We start from the raw sequence: 19,138 nt of genomic DNA, 5'->3' as shown, positions 1-19,138 counted from the left end.
TCCACCAGCAGTGCACAAGCATCCCCTTTTCCCCACATCCTCACCAACACTTGTCTTTTTTTTTTTTTTTTTAAATGTTTATTTATTTTTGAGAGAGAGAGCGAGTGAGACCTGGGGAGGGGCAGAGAGAGGGAGACAGGATCTGAAGTGGGCTGTGTGCTGACAGCAATGAGCCTGATGTGGGGCTTGAACTCATGAGCCATGACATCATGACCTGAGCTGAAGATGCTTAACAGACTGAGCCACCCATGTGCCTCTTGTCTTTTTTGATAATGGCCATTCTAACAGGTATGAGGTGATACCTCATTGTGGTTTCAATTTGCATTTCCTTCATGATTAATGATGTTGAGCACCTTTTCATATACTTTTGCTCATTTGTGTTTTTTGGGAAAATGTCTATGTAATTTCTAAACCCATTTGTAACTTGGATTGTTTTTTCTGTTGAGTTTTATGAGTTCTTTATAGATTTTAGATTTTGACCGCTTATCAGGTAAATGATTTGCAAATATTTTCTCCCATTTACTAGGTTACCTTTTCATTGTGTTGGTGGTTTTCTTTGCTGTACATAACAAGTGATCTATCCCACTTATTTATTTATTTTTGCTTTTCTTGCCTTTGATTCTGGTGCCAAAGAGGAAAAAAAATTGCTAACACTAATGTCAAGGGGTTCACCCTATATGGTTTGTTCTAGGAGTTTTATGGTTTTCAGGTCTTACATTCAACTCTGTAATCTTTGTTGAGTTGATTATTGTGTATGTTTTAAGATAGTGGCCGAATTTTGGGGCATCTGGGTTGCTCAGTCAGTTAAGCATCCGACTCTTGATTTTGGCTCATGTCATGATGTCGCAGTTCATGAGATTGAGCCCCCATTGGGCTCTGTGCTGACAGCATGGAACCTGTTGGGATTCTCTCTGATATTCTCTCTCTCTCTCTCTCTCTCTCTCTCTCTCTCTCTCTCTCTCTGTGTGTGTGTGTGTGTGTTCCTCCCCTGCTAGCTCATGAGTGCTCTTTCTCTCTCTCTCTCTCTCTCTCTCTCTCTCTCTCTCTGTGTGTGTGTGTGTGTGTTCCTCCCCTGCTAGCTCATGAGTGCTCTTTCTCTTAGTAAATAAATATTAAAAAGAAAGAATTAACCAGTTTTCCTAACACCATTTATTGAAGAAACTATCCTTTCTGCATTGTATTTTCTTGGCTCCTTTGTCAGAAATTAATTGACCATGTATGCATGGGTTTATTTCTGGGCTCTCTATTGTGCTCAATCTATGTGTTTGTTTTCATGCTAATACCACACAGTTTTAATTATAATAGCTTTGTAGTGCAGCTTCAAATCAGGAATTGTAATGCCTTTAGCTTTGTTCTTCTTAAGATTGCTTTGGCTCCTTGGGGTCTTTTGTGATTCTCCTTAAGACTTTAGGTTTGATTGTTTATACTGTTTCTGTGGAAAACACCATTGGAATTTGGTAGGGATTACATTGAATCTGTAGATTTCTTTGAATAGTATAGACATTTTAATACTGTTCTTCCAATCCATGAACACAATATCTTTTCATTTGTTTGCATTTTCTTTTGTTTCTTTCATCAGTGTCTTAAAATTTTCAGTGTATAGGTCTCACCTCCTTGGTTAAATTTATCCTAGGTATTTTATTCTTTTTGATATAGTTGTAAATAAGTTTGTTTTAATTTCTCTTTCTGATAGTTGGTTATTAGTGTATAGAAACACAACAGGTTTTTGTATATTGATTTTGCATCCTGCAAGTTTACTGAATTTGTTTTTTAGTTCAAAGAGGTTTTTTTGGTGGAGTCTTTAGAGTTTTCTCTAAATAATAGGTCATCTGTAAATAGAGACTTTTGTTTCTTCCTTTCTGATTTGGATGCCTTTTATTGTTTTTTCTTGCCTGATTTTTCTGGCTGTGACTTCGAGCACTGTATCAAGAGTGGCCATCATTATCTTGTTCCTGATCTTAAAGGGAAAGCTTTTAGCTTCTCTTTGAGTATGATATTTGCTGTGGGTATCCAGTTTGTAGAAAGTTTTTGCCATGAGTATATATTAAATTTTGTCAAATACCTTTTCTGCATCCTTTGAGATGGTTGTATGATTTTTATCCTCATTTTGTTAATATGGTGTATCACATTGAGTGGTGAATGTTGAACCATCCTTGCATCAGTGGAATAATCCCACTTCATCATGGTGTATGGTCATTTTCATTTATTGTTAATTTCAATTTGCTAACATTTTGTTGAGGATTTTTGCATCAATGTTCATCATGGTTATTGGCCTGTAATTTTTTTTAAGTTTATTTATTTTGAGAGAGCGTGAGTGAGCGGGGGAGGGGCAGAGAGAGGGAGAGAGAGAATCCCAAGCAGATTCTGTGCTGTCAGTGTGGAGCCCTACATGGGGTTGAACTCACAAACCATGAGATCATGACCTGAGCCAAAATCGAGAGCTGGATGCTTAATCAACTGAGCCACTGAGGGGCACCTATAATTTTCTTTTCTTATAGTGCTTGTGTCTAGTTTTGGTATCAAGGTAATTCCAGCCTCATAATACGAGTTTTGAAGTGTTTCTTTCTCATATGTTTTGGAAGAGTTTGAGAAAGATTCATATTAATAATTAGTTAAATGTTTGGTAGAACTCAATTATGAAGCCATCTGGCCCCAGACTTTTGTTTGGAAGTTTTTAATTGCTGATTCAATTTCCATACTAGTAATTTGCTTATTCAGATTTTCTATTTCTTCATGATTCAGTCTTGGTAGGTTGTATGTTTCTAGCAATTTGTTCATTTCTTCTACGTTTTCCAATTTGTTGGTATATAATTGTTTGCATTAGTTTTTCTAATTTCTGTGGTATCTCTTGTAACGTCTTCTTTTTCAATTCTGATATGTTCTCTCTTTTTCTTGGGGAATCTAGCTAAAGGCTTATCTATTTTGTTTACTTTTAAAAAAATAGCTCTTTCACTGATCTTTTGTCTTTTTAGTCTTTATTTCATTTATTTCTGCTCTGATCTGTGTTATTTCCTTCTTTTAATTTTGGTTTAGTTCTTATTTTTCCAGTTCCTTGAGATGTAAAGTTTGATTGCCTATTTGAGGACTTTCTTATTTCATAATGTAGGGATTTATCACTACGAACTTCCCTCATAATACCTCTTGTGCTAAGTAGGGGCACCTGGGTGGCTTAGTTGGTTAAGCGCTGAACTTCACCTCAGGCCATGATCTCACGGTTCGTGGGTTTGAGCCCCACATCAGTTTCTGCACTGATAGTGGGCTTCTCTCTCTCTCCTCTCTCTCTTTGCCCCTCCCCCATTGTATGTGCTGTCTCATTGTCTCTCAAAAATAAATAAAACTTTAAAAAAAAAAAAAAGAACTTTTTGTGCTAAATCCCTAAATTTGGGCATCTTGTATTTCAAATTTCATTTGTCTTAAGATATTTTTTATTTCTCTTTTGAGTATCCCTTTTGAGCTATTGGTGGTTCTGACCAAGTTGTTTAATCTCTACATATTTGTGAATTTTCCAGTTTTCTTTTTCTAATTGATTTCTAGTTTCATACCATTGTGATTAGAAAGATACTTGATATGATTTCAATCTTCTTAAATTTATTAAGACTTGTTTTGGGGCTAACATATGATCTGTCCTGAAGAATGTTCCATGTGTGCTTGAGAAAAATGTGTATTCTGCTTTTGGATGGAATTTTCTGTGTCTGTTGTTCATCTGGTCTAATGTTCATTTAAATCCATTGTCTTTATTGATTTTCTGTCTGCATAATCTATCCATCAATAAAAGTAGGGTATTGAAGCCCCCATATTATTATTTGTATTTCTGTCTACTCCCTTTAGTTCTGTTAATAATTTGATTCATATATTTAAGTGCTCCTTTATTTGGTCCATAAATATTTATAAATGTGATATCCTCTTGTTGGATTGACCCCTTTGTCATTAAATAATGATCTTCTTTGGGGTGCCTGGGTGGCTCAGTCGGTTGAGCATCTGACTTCAGCTCAGGTCATGATCTCATGGCTCGTGAGTTCAAGCCCTGCAGCAGGCTCTGTGCTGACAGCTTGGAGCCTGGAGCTTGCTTCAGATTCGGTGTCTCCCTCTCTCTGCCCATCCCCGCTCATGCTCTGTCTGTCTGTCTGTCTCTCTCTCTCTCTCTCTCTCTCTCAAAAATGAATAAACATTAAAAAAAATTTTTTTGTAATAAAAACAAAAATAATGATCTTCTTTGTCTCCTATTACAATCTCTGTCTTAAAGTGTGTTTTTGTCTGATACAGCTACTCCTGCTTTTTTTGGTTCCCATTTTCATGAACTGTCTTTTTCCATCCCTTCAGTTTCAGTCTGTATGTGTCCTTAAAGCTGAAGTTAGTCTCATATAGGCAGCATATAGTCGGGTCTTGTTTCTTAACCCACTCAGCCATTTTTTTTTTCTTTAATAGCTGACAAACAGCATTATGTTAGTTTAAGGTGTACAACGCAGTGATTTGAAATTTATATACATTTACGAGATGATCACCACAATAAGTCCTTTTACCATCTGTCACCATAAAAAGTTACTACAGTGTTACTGACTATATTCTCTTGCTGTGTTTTACATCCCTGTGATTTATTTATGTTACACCTGGAAGTTGTACTTCTTAATCTCTCTCACCTGTTTTATACATCCCTCACTTCCCTCCCCTCTGGCAACTACCAGTTGTCCTCTGTATTTAGGATCTGTTTCTGTTTTGTTTGTTCATTTTGTTTTATTTTTTTAGATTCCATATGTAAGTGAAATCATATGGCATTTGTCTTTCTCTGATTATTTTCACTTAATATAATTACTCTCTAGGTCTATTTTCTTCAAAATGGTAAGATTTCATTCTTTGCTGTGGCTGAATAATATTCCATTGTATAGGGGCGCCTGCGTGGCTCAGTCTGTTAGACATCTGACTTTGGCACATGTCATGATCTCATGGTTTGTGAGTTCGAGCCCTGCACCATCTGTCAGCACAGAGCCTGCTTCAGATCCTCTGTCTGGCTCTTTCCCTGTCCCTACCCCACTCACACTCTCTCTCTCTCAAAAGTAAACATTAAAAAAAGTATTCCATTGTGCGTGGTGTGTGTGTGTGTGTCTGTGTGTGTGTGTGTGCGCGCACACACACACACACACACCACATCTTCTTTATCCATTCATCTACTGATTAACACTTAGGGTGCTTCTATGTGTTGACTGCTGTGAACTTACGAGTTTTGCATTAGGGTCTTCATTTTCTTCAGCTAAATACCCAGAAGAGGAATTGCTGGATCATATTATAGTTCTGTTTTTAATTTTTTGAGGAACCTTCATACTGTTTTCCGACTACACTAGTGTTCATTTTCACGAACATTGCACAGGGGCTCTTTTTTTTCCACGTCCTCACCAACATGTTTTATCTTTTTTATACTGGCCATTCTGACTAGTGTGAGGTGATCTCATTGTGGTTTCGATTTGCAGTTCTCTGATGATTAGTGATGTTGAGCATCTTTTTATGTGTCTGTTGGCCATCTGTATGTCTACTTTGGAGAAATGTCTATTTAGGTCTTCTGCCCATTTTTAATTGGATTATTTGGGAGGTTTTGGTGTTTATTGTGTGAATTTTTTTTAATAGATTTTGGATATTAACCCCATTTTAGATGTATCATATGCAAATATTATCTCCTAGTCAGTATGTTGCCTTTTTTTGCTGATGTTTTCCCTTGTTGTGCAAATGCTTTTTAGTTTGATGGAGTCTTGTTTATTTTTGCTCTTTCTGCTCTTGCCTGAGGAGACAGATCCAAAAAATTATGGCTGAGAACGATGTCCAAGAGTTTTACTACATGTGTTTTCTTTTAGGAGTTTTATGGCTTCAGGTCTTATATTTAAGTCTTTAATCCATTTTGAGGTAAATTTTTTGTATGGTGTAAGAAAGTGGTTCAGTTTCATTCTTTTGCCTATAGCTGTTAGTTTTCCCAACACCATTTATTGAAGAGACTGTCTTTTCCCCATTGTATATTCTTGCCTCCTTTGTTGTAGATTAATTGACCATACAGGAATTGGTCTATTTCTGGGCTCTCTGTTCTGTTCTGTTGGTCTATATGTGTGTTTCTTGACTGTACAATATTGTTTTGATTACTGTAGCTTTGTAGCATAGTTTGAAATCAAGGAGTGTGATACTTCCAACTTTGTTATTTCTCAAGATTGCTGTGGCTCTTTGGGGTTTTTGTGGTTCCATACAAATTTTAGGATTGTTTGTTTTAGTTCTGTAAAATGCCATTGGTGTTTTTATAGAGATTGCACTGAATCTGTAGGTTTCTTTGGGTAGTATGGACATTTTAACAATATTAATTCTTCTAATCCATTAGCCTGGTATGTCTTTCCATTAATTTGTGTCATCTTCAGTTTTTTAAATCAGTGTTACATAGTTTTCAGAGTACAGATCTTTCACCTCCTTTGTTAAATTTATTTTTAGGTATTCTTTTTTACATAATTGTAGATGGGATTGTTTTCTCAATTTCTCTTTCTGATAGATTGGTAGTAGTGTATAGAAAAACAACACTTTTTTTTTGTTAATTTTGTATTTTGTAATCTTACTGAATTAATTGTTTCTAATAGTTTTTTAGGTGCAGTCTTTGGGGTTTTGTATGGAGTATCATGTCGTTTGCAAATAGTTCAGTTTTACTTAGTTCTTCCCAATTTAGATGCTTTTTATTTCTTCTATTGTCAGATTTCAAGAATTATGTTGAATAAAAGTGGCAAGAATTGGCATTCTCATCTCATTCCTGAGTTTACAGGAAAAGCTTTCAGCTTTTTCCTGCTTAGTATGATATTTGCTGTGCATTTGTTATATATGGCCATTTCATTGAGAATTTGTATCATAAATGAATATTGAATTATGTCAAGGGCTGCTTCTGCAAATATTGAGATGATCATATGAGTTTTATCCTTCATTTTGTTAATGTGGTATATATAACTCATTGGTTGATTTATGGATACCAAACTATCCTTTCATCCCTGGAATAAATTCTATATGATGGTGGTATATGATCCTTTACACAATCATGGTATATGATCCTTTAAATATATTGTTGAATTCAGTTTGCTTATATTTTGTCAAGGATTTTTGCATCTATGCTCATCAGGGATTTTATATGATTTAGGTGTCAGGGTCTTGTAGAATGAGTTAGGAAGTGTTCTTTTTCATGTTTTTGGAATAGTTTGAGAAGGATAGGTATTAAGTATTAACTCTTCTTTGAGTGTTCTCATTCACCTGCAAAGCCATCTGGTCTGGGATTTTTGTTTATGGTGAGGATTTTTGTTACTGATTCAGGTTTATTGCTAGTAATTGTTTAGATTTTCTGTCTTCCTGATTCAGTCTAGGAAGATTGTATGTTCCTAGGAATATATCCATTTCTTCTAGATTGTCCAATTTGCTGGCATATAATTTTTTGTAGCAGTACTTTATAATCCTTTGCATTTCTGTGGTGTCAGTTGTAATTTTTTTTATTGTTGTTTTTATTTGAGCCCTCTCTCTTTTTTCTTGATGAGTCTCACTAAAAGTTTATCAATTTTATTTATCTTTTCAAAGAATTAGGTCTTAGTTTCATTTATCTTTTTTATTTTTTTCTTTTTAGCCTATTTCATTAATTTCAGCTTTGATCTTCATTATTTCCTTCCTTCTACTAACTTTGGCCTTCATTTGTTCTGCTTATTCTAGTTCCTTTAGGTGTAAAGTTAGACTGTTTATTAGAGATTTTTTTCTTGTCTCCTGAGTTAGGTCTATATCACTATAAACTGCCTTCTAAGAGCAACTTTAGCTACATCATATATTTTGGAATGTTGTGTATTCATTTTTATTAGTCACAGTATTTTTTGATTTCCTCTTTGAGTTCTTTATTGACCCATTGGTTGTTTAGTAGCTTGTTGTTTAGCCTTCCTCATGTTTGTGGGGTTTTTTTTCCAGTTTTTTTTCCTTACTATTACTAGTTTCATACCACAGTTGTTTGAAAAGATGCTCGATAGGATTTCAGCCTTCCTAAATTTATTGAGATTTGTTTCATGGCTTAACATGTGATCTGTCCTGAAGAATGGTCCATATGCATTGAAAAGAATGTGTATTCTCCTGTTTTTAGATGGAATGTTCTGTATATATATCTATTAAATCAATCGGGTCTAATGTGTCATTGAAGGCCACTGTTTTATTGATTTTCTGTCTGGATGATGTATCCACTGATATATGTGGGTGTTAAAATCCCTAATATTACTGTATTTTTGTCCATTTTTCCTTTTAGCTGTGTTAATATTTGCTTGACATGTTTAGTTGCTCCTATTCTGGGCACTTAGGTATTTACGATTGTTAGATCTTCATGTTGTATTGACCCCTTTATCATTACGTAATCCTTCTTTGTCTCTTTTTCCAGTCTGTTTTAAAGTCTGTTTTCTCTCATACAAGTATTGCTACCTCAACTTTTATTTTCACTTCCATTGATTTGGAATATCTTTTCCCATCCCTTCACTTTCAGCCTGTGGGTGTCCTTAGGTCTGAAATAAGTCTCGTGTAGGCAGCATATACATGAGTCCTTTTTTTTTTTTTTTTAATCCTTTCAGCTACCGTGTCTTTTACTTGAAACATTTAGTTCATTTATATTTAAAGTAATTATTTTGTAAAGGTTTTATTTTAATTCCAGTTAGTTAACATACGGTGTTACATTGGTTTCAAGTGTATAATATAGTGGTTGAACAATTCCATACATCACCCATTGTTCCTCACAGGTGCACTCCTTAATCCTCATCACCTGTTTAACCCATCATCCCATCTCACTCCCCTCTGGTAACCATCAGTTTGTTCTATAAATAAGAATCTTTTTCTTGATTTGTCTCTTTTTTCCCCCTTTGCTCATTTGTTTTGTTTGTTAAATTCCACATATAAGTGAAATCATATGGTATTTGTCTTTCTTGGACTCATTTGGCTTAGCATGATACTCTCTGTTCTCTAACTCTACTTATGTTGTTGCATATGGAAAGATTTTGTGTTTTTTTGTGGCTGAATAATATTACTGTACATTACATCTTCTTTATCCATTCATCAACTGATGGACACTTGGGGCTGCTATGTCTTAGCTATTATAATAACGCTGCTTTAAACATAGGGGTGCATGTATCCCTTTGAGTTAGTGTTTTTGTATTCTTTAGGTAAATGTGCAGCAGTATGATTGCTAGATTGTAGGTTAGTTCTGTTTTAACTTTTTGAGGAACCTCCATACTATTTTCCACAGTCCACAGTGGCTGTACCAGTTTGCATTCCCAAGTGCACAAGGGTTCCTTTTTCCTCGCCAACACTTCTTGTTTCTTGTGTTGTTGATTTTAGCTATTCTGACGCTTATAAGGTGATATGTCCTTGTGGAGTTTTTTGGGGTTTTGTTTGTTTGTTTGTTTGTTTGTTTGTTTTGAAAGTAGGCTTCATGCCCGGCACACAGCCCAACGTGGGACTTGAACTCATGACCCTGAGATCAAGACCTGAGCTGAAATGACTAAGCCACTGAGGCACCGATCTCCTTGTAGTGTTTTTTGGGTGTTAAGTTTTATAAATTCTTTATATATTAGGGATACTAACCCATTATTGAATATATCATTTGCAAATATTTTCTCCCATTCTGTAGGTAGCCTTTTAGTTTTGTTGATTGTTTCCTTTGCTGTGCAGATGCTTTTTACTCTGATGCAGTCCCAATAATTTGTTTTTGTTTTTATTTCCCTTGCCTCGGGAGACAATAAAAATTGCTATGGCCTATGTCAGAGAGATTACTGCCTTTGTTCTCTTCTAGGATTTTTTTTTATGGTTTCAGATCTCACTTTTAGGTCTTTAATCCATTTTGAATTTGTTCTTGTGTATGGTGTAAGAAAGTGGTCCAGTTTTTTTTTTTTTTTTTTCCTTTCACATGTTGCTGTCCAATTTTCCCATCACCATTTGTTGAAGAGACTTTTTCTCATTGGATATTTTTTCCTGCTTTGTTGAAGATTTATTGACTGTATAGTTGTAGATTTATTTCTGGATTTTCTGTTCTATTGATCTATGTGTCTATTTCCATAACACTACCATGCTGTTTTGAACCCTACAGCTTTGTAATAATAACACTTGAGGTCTGGAATTATGATGCCTCCAGGTTTGCTTTTTCTTTTTCAGGATTGTTTGGCTCTTCGGGGCCTTTCGTAGCTATGTTCAAATCTTACGATTGTTCTAGTTCTGTGAAAAATGCTGCTGGTATTTTGATAGGGATTGCATTAAATGTGTAGATTGTTCGGGGTGATACAGGTGTTAACAATATTTGTTCCTCTAATCTGTGAGCATGGAATCTTTTTCCATTTCTTTGTGTTGCCTGCAGTTTCTTTCATCGGTGTTTTTAGTTTTCAGAGTACAGGTCTTTCACTTCATTGGTTAGGTTTACTCTTCAGTATCTTGCTATTTTTTGGTGCAATTGGAAATAGGATTGTTTTCTTAATTTCTCTTTCTGCTGTTTCATTATTGGTGTACAGAAATGCAACAGAATTCTACGCGTTGATTTTGTATCCTGTGACTTTATTGAATTCATTTATGAGTTCTAGCAGTTTTTTGATGGAGTCGTTCAGGTTTTCTCTATGGAGTATCATGTTATCTGCAAATAGTGAAAGTTTTACTTCTTCCTTACCAATTTGGATGACCTTTATTTATTGTTGTTGTCTGATTTCTGTGGCTAGGACTTCCAGTACTATGCTGAATAAAAGTGGTGAGAGTGGACATCTTGTCTTGTTCCTGACCTTAGGGGGAAAGCTCTCAGTTTTCCCATTAAGGATGATGTTAGCTGTGGAGTTTTCATATATGCTCTTTATTATATTGAGGTATGTTCCCTCTAAATCTGCTTTGTTGAGTGTTTTTATCATATGATTGGATGTTTTACTTTGTCATATACTTTTTTCTGTGTCTTTTGAAATGACCATATGGTTCTTATCCTTTCTCTGACTGATATATCAGGTTGATTGATGTGCAAATATTGAACCACCTTTTTAGCCCAGGTTAAATCTTATTTGAGATGGTGTATCACTTTTTTTTTTTTTTTAATTCTTTTTAGTGTTTATTTTTGAGAGAGAGACAGAATGCGAGTGGGTTGGGGCAGAGAGAGAGGGAGGCACAGAATCTGAAGCAGGCTCCAGTCTCTGAGCTGTCAGCACAGAGCCTGATGCAGGGCTCGAACTCACAAGCTGTGAGATCATGACCTGAGCTGAAGTCAGACGCTCAACCAGCTGAGCTACCCAGGCACCCCTCACTTTTTTTTTTTTTTTAAATATTTTGTTGGATTTGGTTTGCTAGTATTTTATTGAGGATTTTTGCATCTATGTTCATCAGGGATGTTGACCTGTAGTTCTTTTTTTTAGTGATGTCTTTATTTGGTTTTGATATGAGGGTAATGTTGGCTTTGAGAATGAATTTAGAAGTTTTCTTTCTTTTCTGTTTTTTGGTATGGTTTGAATAGAATAGGTATTAACTGTTCTTTAAATGTTTTAAATGTTTGGTAGAATTCACTGTGAAGCCCTCTGGTCCTGGACTTTTGATTATTGGAAATTTTTTTGATTACAGATTCAATTGCTTTGCTGGTTATTGGTCTGTTTAAATTTTCTGTTCCTTCCCATGTTAGTTTTGATAGTTTATGTGTTTCTAGAAGATTATCCATTTCTTCTGGGTTGTCCAGTTTGTTGGCATGTACTTTTTCATAATATTCTATTATGATTGGGTTGTTAATTTCTCTTCTCTCATTTGTGATTTTATTTATTTGACTCTTTCTTTTTTGATGGGTTTGTCAATTATATTGATGTTTTTCAAAGAAACAGCTCCTGGTTTCTTTGTTCTATTGTTATTTTTAATTTCTATATCATTTATTTCTTCTCTAGTCTTTATTATTTCCTTCCTTCTGCTGGTTTTAGGTTTTGTTTGTTCTTTTTCTAGTTCCTTTAGGTGTAGGGTTAGGGTGTTTATTTGGGATTTTTCTTGCCTCGTGAGGTAGACCTGTATTGCTATAAGCTTCCCTCTTGGAATTGCTTTTGCTGCATCCAGGGGTTTTGGACTGTTGTGTTTTCATTTTCATTTATTTCCATGTATTTTTTCATTTCTTCTTGATTTCTTTGTTGACCCATTCGTTGTTTAGTAGCATGTTTTTAACCTACATATATCTGTGGTCTTTCCTTTTGTTTTTTTTTGTGATTGACCTCTGTATTCATAGCGTTGTGGTCAGAAAATATGCATGGTATGATTTCGATCTTCTTGAATTTGTTGAGGTCGTTTTGTGGACTAATAATGTGATCTATTCTGGAGAATGATCCATGTGCATTTGAAAAGTATGTGTTTTCTGCTGTTTTTCGATGGAATGTTCTGACTATGTGCTAAATCCATCTGTTCTAGAGTGTCATTCAAAGCCATTGTTTCCTTGTTGATTTTCTGTTTAGATGATCTGTCCATTGATGTAAGTAGGGTGTTAAAATCCTCTACAGTTGTTGTATTATTATTGATTAGTTCCTTTATGTTTGTTCTTAACTGTGTGTTCCAGTAGTGGATGCATATTTGTAACTGTTTTAGCTTCTTATTTTGTTTTGTGGTTTCTGAAGATTTTCTCTGATCCTTGTCTTTCTTTTGTTTTTTGTTCATTTTCTTTACTGATATATTTGGATATCTTTCTCTTTGTGCTTTGCATTCTTTGTCTTTGTGCTTTGATACATGGTTACCATTGGGTTTATATGTAATCTCTTCTGCATATACCAGTGTATATTAAGTTGATGGTTGTTTACGTTTGAACCCATTCTTTACTCTTCTCCCCATGTTTTAGGTATATGTCATTGTATTTTACATCCTTTTATCTTGTGAATTCCTTGAATGATTTTTTTTTATAGCAATATTCATTTTTACTGCTGTGTTTTCTACCTTTATAACTGTCACTTTGGTCTCTCCTTTCCACTCAAAGAGTCCCCTTTAATATTTCTTGCAGGGCTGGTTTGGTGGTCAGGAACTCCTTTAGTTTTTATTTGTCTGGGAAGCTATGCTTCTATTCTGAATAATAGCCTCACTGGACCAACTATTCTTGGCTACAGATTTTTCCTATTCAGCATTTCCAATGCCAGTCCTTTCCTTCTTGGAAAGTTTCTGCTGAAAACTTCCCTCCTAGACTTATGTGTTTTCCTTTATATGTTAACTGTCTTTTGTGGACTAATACGCTTTTTTTTTTCTTTCTTTATCACTATATTTTGCTAATTTAATTATGTCTTGTTGGGTAACTGTTTTTGTTGATCTTGATGGGGGTTTTCTCTGCCTCCTGGATCTGGATATTTGTTTCCTTCCCCAGATTAGGGAAGTTTTTAGATGTTATTTCTTCAAAAAAAAGTTATCTTCCCCTTTTTCTCTGTCTTCTTCAAGGACTCCTGTAATACTAATGTTATTACTTGTGATTGAGTCACAGAGCTCTCTATTCTTGTTTTGCGTTTTTTTCTCATTTGTTTAGGTTACTTTTCATTACTCTGTGTCCTCGGTCATTAATTTATTTCTCTGCTTCTTCCAGCCTGCTGTTCATTTGTCAAGTATATTTCTCATTTTGTTTATCGAGCCCTTTATCTCTGCAATGTTGTTCCTTATCTCTGTGTTAAGGGTCTCACTTATATCCTCCACTCTTTTCCCAAGTCCAGTGAGAATCCTTATGACCATTGCTTTAAATTCTCTGATACTTATATCTATTTCACTATATCACAGAATGATACTTATATCTATTTCACTTAGATCTCTGGCCATGGCCTTGTGTTGTTCTTTCATTTGGGTTACATTTCTCTTTCTCCTCATTTTATCTGCTTTTCTGTGTCTGTTTCTGTGTATTAAGAAGGTCAGCTATGTCTTTTGCTTTTGAAAGTAGTGACTTTATGAAGAAGAGGTCCTGGAGCGTCCTGCAGTGTTCTCTGTGCTGTTCATCTGATCTTGGCACTTCAAGAGAGCGTCCTATGTGTGTTGCTTATCTCCTGCAGTTGTGTCTTCATCACTTTTCCTTATAGTACAGTCATCTACACTGACTCTCTGCCTGTTGTGGGCTGTGCTGAGGTCACTGTGGTGTTACCAAAGTTTGCGCTGGGCCACTAGTTTTACGCCAGATTTGTACAAGCACTGTGGCAGCTAGGACCTGCATGCCTGGTCAGCTTGGGGCCTGAAGCTGGGCGCAGTGCCTGAGGATGGCTGGGTGCAGCCTGGTGAGTGACACTCACCTGGTGAGTGACAATAGCTGGGGGTGTGCAGAACTGTGGGGTGTATGGTGGCAGCTGTGAACCCAGCAGCTTGGTGGGGCATGAACAAGTTTTACAAACTTTGCCCTGAGCACAGGGCCAACGGTAGCAGGCTTAGAGTGGGCAAGTCCTCAGGAGAACTCATTGGCATGGTGCACCGCTTACAGGTTAGGTAGCTAGTGTGTAGCTAGTGTCTGTGCAGCCCTGCCTCCCACAGATGGCCCTGTGTTTATGCTGGGGAAGGGGGGAGAAAAATGGCACCTGCCAGTTCCCTCGTTTTCGTAGAAGTCCCCCAACGCACTCTGAAATCCCTATGAACAGATATGTCTCCCATTTTCCCCTGGTGTTGCATTAACTGCTGTCTTTATATTGCCTGTCTGTGCTGGCTGCTGTGTCTTTAAGGGCAGGAACCCAGCTGTCACTTGCCTTTGTGTCTCCACTCCCCCAATGCTGAGTCAGCTGATTTCTAAAGCTCCAGGCTCCAAGTCCTGCTGGTTATACAAACTCACACAATTCAGCCTCTCTGGTTTTCAAAGCCAAATAAATGTTAAGAGGATTTGTCTTCCCCTATGAGCTCCCTGGTACATGGGCCCACAGCTCCCTCTCCCTTGTCAACATCCCTTGCCTATCTCACCTTCCTAACCTTTCAGATGCAGCTTTTTTTGTTTTGGAGTTTGTTCTGCCAGCCTTTGAATTGCTCTCTAGTTTAATGACTTACATGTGGATCATACCTAGTTGTAAACGTGGGAAGGGTGAGCTCAGGGTCCTCCTACTCCACCATCTTCCCAAGTTCCTCTACAGTAATTGTTGATAGGTGTTTTCTTATTGCCACACTTTTCTGATTGTTTTATAATTGTATTTTGTTCCTTTCCTGTTCTTGTGATATGATGATTTTCTTCAGTATTATGTTCGGATTTCTATCTCTTTATTTTTTATATATCAAAGGTTTTTAGTTTGTGGTTATCGTGAGGCTCCTGTTTAATACCCTCTGTATCTAGCAGTCTGTTTTAAGTTGATGGTTACTTAAATTCAAACACATTCTACAAGCATTGCATCTTTACAGTCCCCCCCCACGTTGTATATTTTTTATGTCATATTTCACAATATTTTGTTTATCCTTTAGTTGTTGTAGATATAGTTGCTTTTACTACTGTTGCTTTTTAACCTTCATACTAGCTTTATAAGTAGTTGATGTACTATCTTCAGTATATGGTTGCTGATACCAGTGAGATTTTTTTTCTTTCATACTTCTCATTGTGGCTTTTCCACTTAAGGATGTCTCTTTAAAATTTCTTTTTTTTTTTTTTAATGTTTATTTATTTTTGAGAGAGAGACAGAGCATGAGTGGGAGAGGGGCAGAGAGAGAGGGAGACACAGAATCTGAAACAGGCTCTAGACTCCAAGCTGTCAGCAAAGAGCCCTACAACGGGGCTTGAACTCACAAACTGTGAGATCGTGACCTGAGCTGAAGTCGGACACACTCAACCGATTGAGCCACCCAGGCACCCCATCTCTTTAACGTTTCTTGTAAGGCCAGTGTAGTGGTGGTGAATGCCTATAGCTTTTGCTAGTCTGGAAAATTTTTTATCTCTACTTAAATTCTGAAGAATAGTTTTGCTGGATAGAGTATTCTTGGTAGGCAGTTTCTTTCTTTCGGCACTTAGAATGTATTGTGCCATTCCATTCTGGCCTGCAAAGTTTTTGCTGAGAAAATCTCATAGTCTTTTGTAGGGTTCCCTTGTATGTTAAAAACTTATTTTTCTCTTGGTGCCTTTTTTTTTTTTTTTTTTTTTTTTTGCCCCAGCGAGGGAGGGGCAGAGAAAGAGGGGGACAGAAGATATGAAACAGGCTCTGTGCTCATAGCAGAGAGCCCAACACAGGGCTCGAACCATGAACTATGATGAGATCATGACCTGAGCTAAAGTCAGAAGCTTAACCAACTGAGCTACCCAGGTGCCCCTTCTCTTGCTACCTTTAAGATGCTGCTTTTCCTTAGACAATTATTTGTCTTGGGGTGGGGCTCTGGATTCAACTTATTTGGAACTCTGCACTTCCTGGATTTATGATGTGTTTCCTTCTCCAGGTTGGAGAAGTTTTCAGCCATTATTTCTTCAAGTAATTTTTCTTCCGCATTCTCTCTCTCTCCTCCTTCCAGGACCCTTTTGTCTAATACTAGTCTGCTCTGTGTTCTTTCATAAGTCCTTTAAGGTATCTTCACTCTTTTAAATGTTTTTTTTTCTTTCTTTCTTTCTCCCCACCCCCACCCTCCACCCTTTTGCTGCTCTGATTAAATGAGTTCCACTACTCTGTCTTTGAGCTCACTGTCCCTTCTTGCACTTCACTTAGTCTGCTGTGGAACCTCACTAGTGTATTTTTTGATTCAATCATTGTATTCCTCAGCTCTGTGACTTTCATGTGTTACTTTTTTTTTCTAATTTTTTTTTTTTAATGTTTATTTATTTTTGAGACAGAGGGAGACAGAGCGCGAGTGGGGGAGGGGCAGAGAGAGAGGAAGACACAGAATCTGAAACAGGTTCCAAGCTCTGAGCTGTCAACACAGAGCCCAATGCGGGGCTCGAACCCATGAACTGTGAGATCATGACCCGAGCCGAAGTCGGATGCTTAACCGACTGAGCCACCCAGGCGCCCCATCATGTGTTACTTTTATATTGTACAACTCTTTGTTGAAATTTTCACTTTGTTCATGCATTCCTCTTTTGAGCTCAAAGTGAACATATTTATGAGTGTTATTTTGAACTGTTAGGTAAATCGCTTATCTCCATTTCATTATGGTCTTTCTGAGGTCTTATGTTCTTTTGTTTGGAATGTATTATTCCTCTCTTCTTTTTTTCTTCCTTGGTTTCTGTGTATTAGGTAAAACAGCCACCTCTTCCAGTCTTAAAGGCAAGGTCTAACGTAGAAGATGAACTTTGTTGTTCTACTGTGCCCTTGTTCTTTGTTGTCTCCCAAACCTGATGTGATTGTGTAGGCAGGCTTCTTTGTCCTTAATAACTCCCAATGGTTCAGGGTTTGCCCAGACTTGTAGTGTTCCAAAGGGGAGGATCTCTCTCAACACCTAGATAAAGCTGATTGGAAGCTGGGCCCTCAGGCAGCAGCTTTTAAAGTATGTAAATACAGTTGACCCTTGAACAATGAGGGGGTTAAGAGTACCAACCTGTCTGCAAAGTGGAAAATCTACATATAATTTGACTCCCCAAAACTGTTGAGAAGAAGCCTTATTGAAAACATACAGTCAATTAACATATATTTTTGTGTGTTTTATGTATTATACACTGTATTCCTACAATAAAGCTAAAGAAAAAAATCTTATTTAAGAAATTAGAAAATACATTTACAGTACTGTATCGGGGAAAAAAGTCTATATACGTGGACCTGCACATTTGAAACCTGTGTTTAAGGGTCAACTGTATACATCCTTCAGGGAAAGAGTATAAACTGGCTGTTTTTCTCTGTTCCCTCTACACTGCGCCCTGGGTGGATAGCCAGTCATAAACTGTTTGCTTACCATCCCATTGAACCCATAAGCACAAGCCCTGCTGGCTACCAGAGCCAGGCTATTGAGTACTGTGCCCTTTGGGCGACAGCCAAAATAGCTGGGGTATACATAGGTGCTTTCACAGAGACACTGGTGACCTGGAGCATGGCAGAGGGGTAGTGCATGCGAACATGGTGCCCGCTGGCCTCCCAAGTCTGTGCAGAGGAGAGACCCTTAGGCCACGGTTTTTGGAGATCGACAAATCGGCGTCTTTCATGGAAAGACTGGGCTTTTCAGTGTGCTGCCTCTATACTGTACCATGGTGGGATAGCCGATTCAGAACGGTTTCTTTGTTGCGGTCCTGTGAGACCTGGAAACCTAAGTCCCTTGGGCAGTCAGTGCAAAAGCCACTGCATCAGTTGGATGCATAAGCTCTTTCTGGGAGATACTGCTGACCTGGAGCAAGGCAGAGAACATGAAGATGGTGACAGCCAGCCACCCCATTCTCTAGAGAGTATTTTTGTCAGCCCCTAGATGTGTGCTAAATTAGGTAACTGCCACTCAGGCTGATGCTGTCAGATAAGCAAATAAGCCTCTTACACAGAAAGACTGGAAGTCTGGGTACTTTTCAGTCGACTGCCTCTGCGCTAGGCCCTGGGTTGGTAAACCCGCATGCATGAGCCCTTGGACAACTGTTTCTCAGTTTCTGTAGCCTTGTGGGTCTTGTGGAGCAAGCCCTTTGGCTTACAAAGCTAGATGTTGGGGAGTTCACCTCTCACATGCAGACCTTAAAAGTTGGTGTGCCAGATATGGAGTTCAAACCTGTCACTCTTTAGAGGGAAGATCGGGTTCTCTCCTGATTGTGTGTTGCTGCACCAGTGGTGGGGTTTATGGTGAATTGTGTCTCAGCCTCTTACGCATTTCCATGTGGGGTTTTTCTCATTCACCCAGTGTGTAGGAGTTGCTAAGTCAATTTCTGATTTTCTTTCAGAGGAAGTTGTTCAATAAGTAGCTGTGGGTTTGGTGTGTCTATGGGAGAAGGTGAGTTCAGGGCCTCTGGTGTTGCCATCTTGAACTCAGTAATCGACTTTGTAGATAATTATCAGAATCTTCCTATTTGGGGTATCTGAAACATGGTAAGTAGTATCCCCATTTGCTTTGGGGTATAGCCTTGTGCCCTTTTTCTGCCCTAACACTCAGCTGCTTTGTGATTCTAGAAAAATAACTGCATGCTACCTGAGGATGTGAAGAATTTTTACCTAATGACCAACGGCTTCCACATGACATGGAGTGTAAAGCTGGATGGTGAGACAACCTTCTTGCTATAGGGTAACATTTCCCTGGCTGAGAGATTGGGTATCTCGATAGTTTTCAGGAG

The 19,138-nt window shown here is 37.5% G+C and overlaps 1 protein-coding gene across 4 annotated transcripts in view; it reads left to right on the top strand.

The window, feature by feature from the left end:
- Positions 1-19,138, top strand: part of TPGS2 (tubulin polyglutamylase complex subunit 2) — a 69,341-nt gene that overhangs the window by 30,333 nt on the left and 19,870 nt on the right. For all 4 annotated transcript variants that reach the window (XM_047827408.1, XM_047827407.1, XM_047827409.1 and 1 more), the window contains one exon: positions 18,978-19,065. In XM_047827408.1, the coding sequence (XP_047683364.1) occupies positions 18,978-19,065 (88 nt within the window). The remainder of the gene's footprint in view (positions 1-18,977; positions 19,066-19,138) is intronic.

Source organism: Prionailurus viverrinus, chromosome D3 (genome assembly GCF_022837055.1).
Source record: "Prionailurus viverrinus isolate Anna chromosome D3, UM_Priviv_1.0, whole genome shotgun sequence".
In the NCBI taxonomy this organism is placed as follows: Eukaryota; Metazoa; Chordata; class Mammalia; order Carnivora; family Felidae; genus Prionailurus; species Prionailurus viverrinus.
Note: the sequence above shows the minus strand (reverse complement) of the source record. Positions and strands in the feature narration are given on the sequence as shown.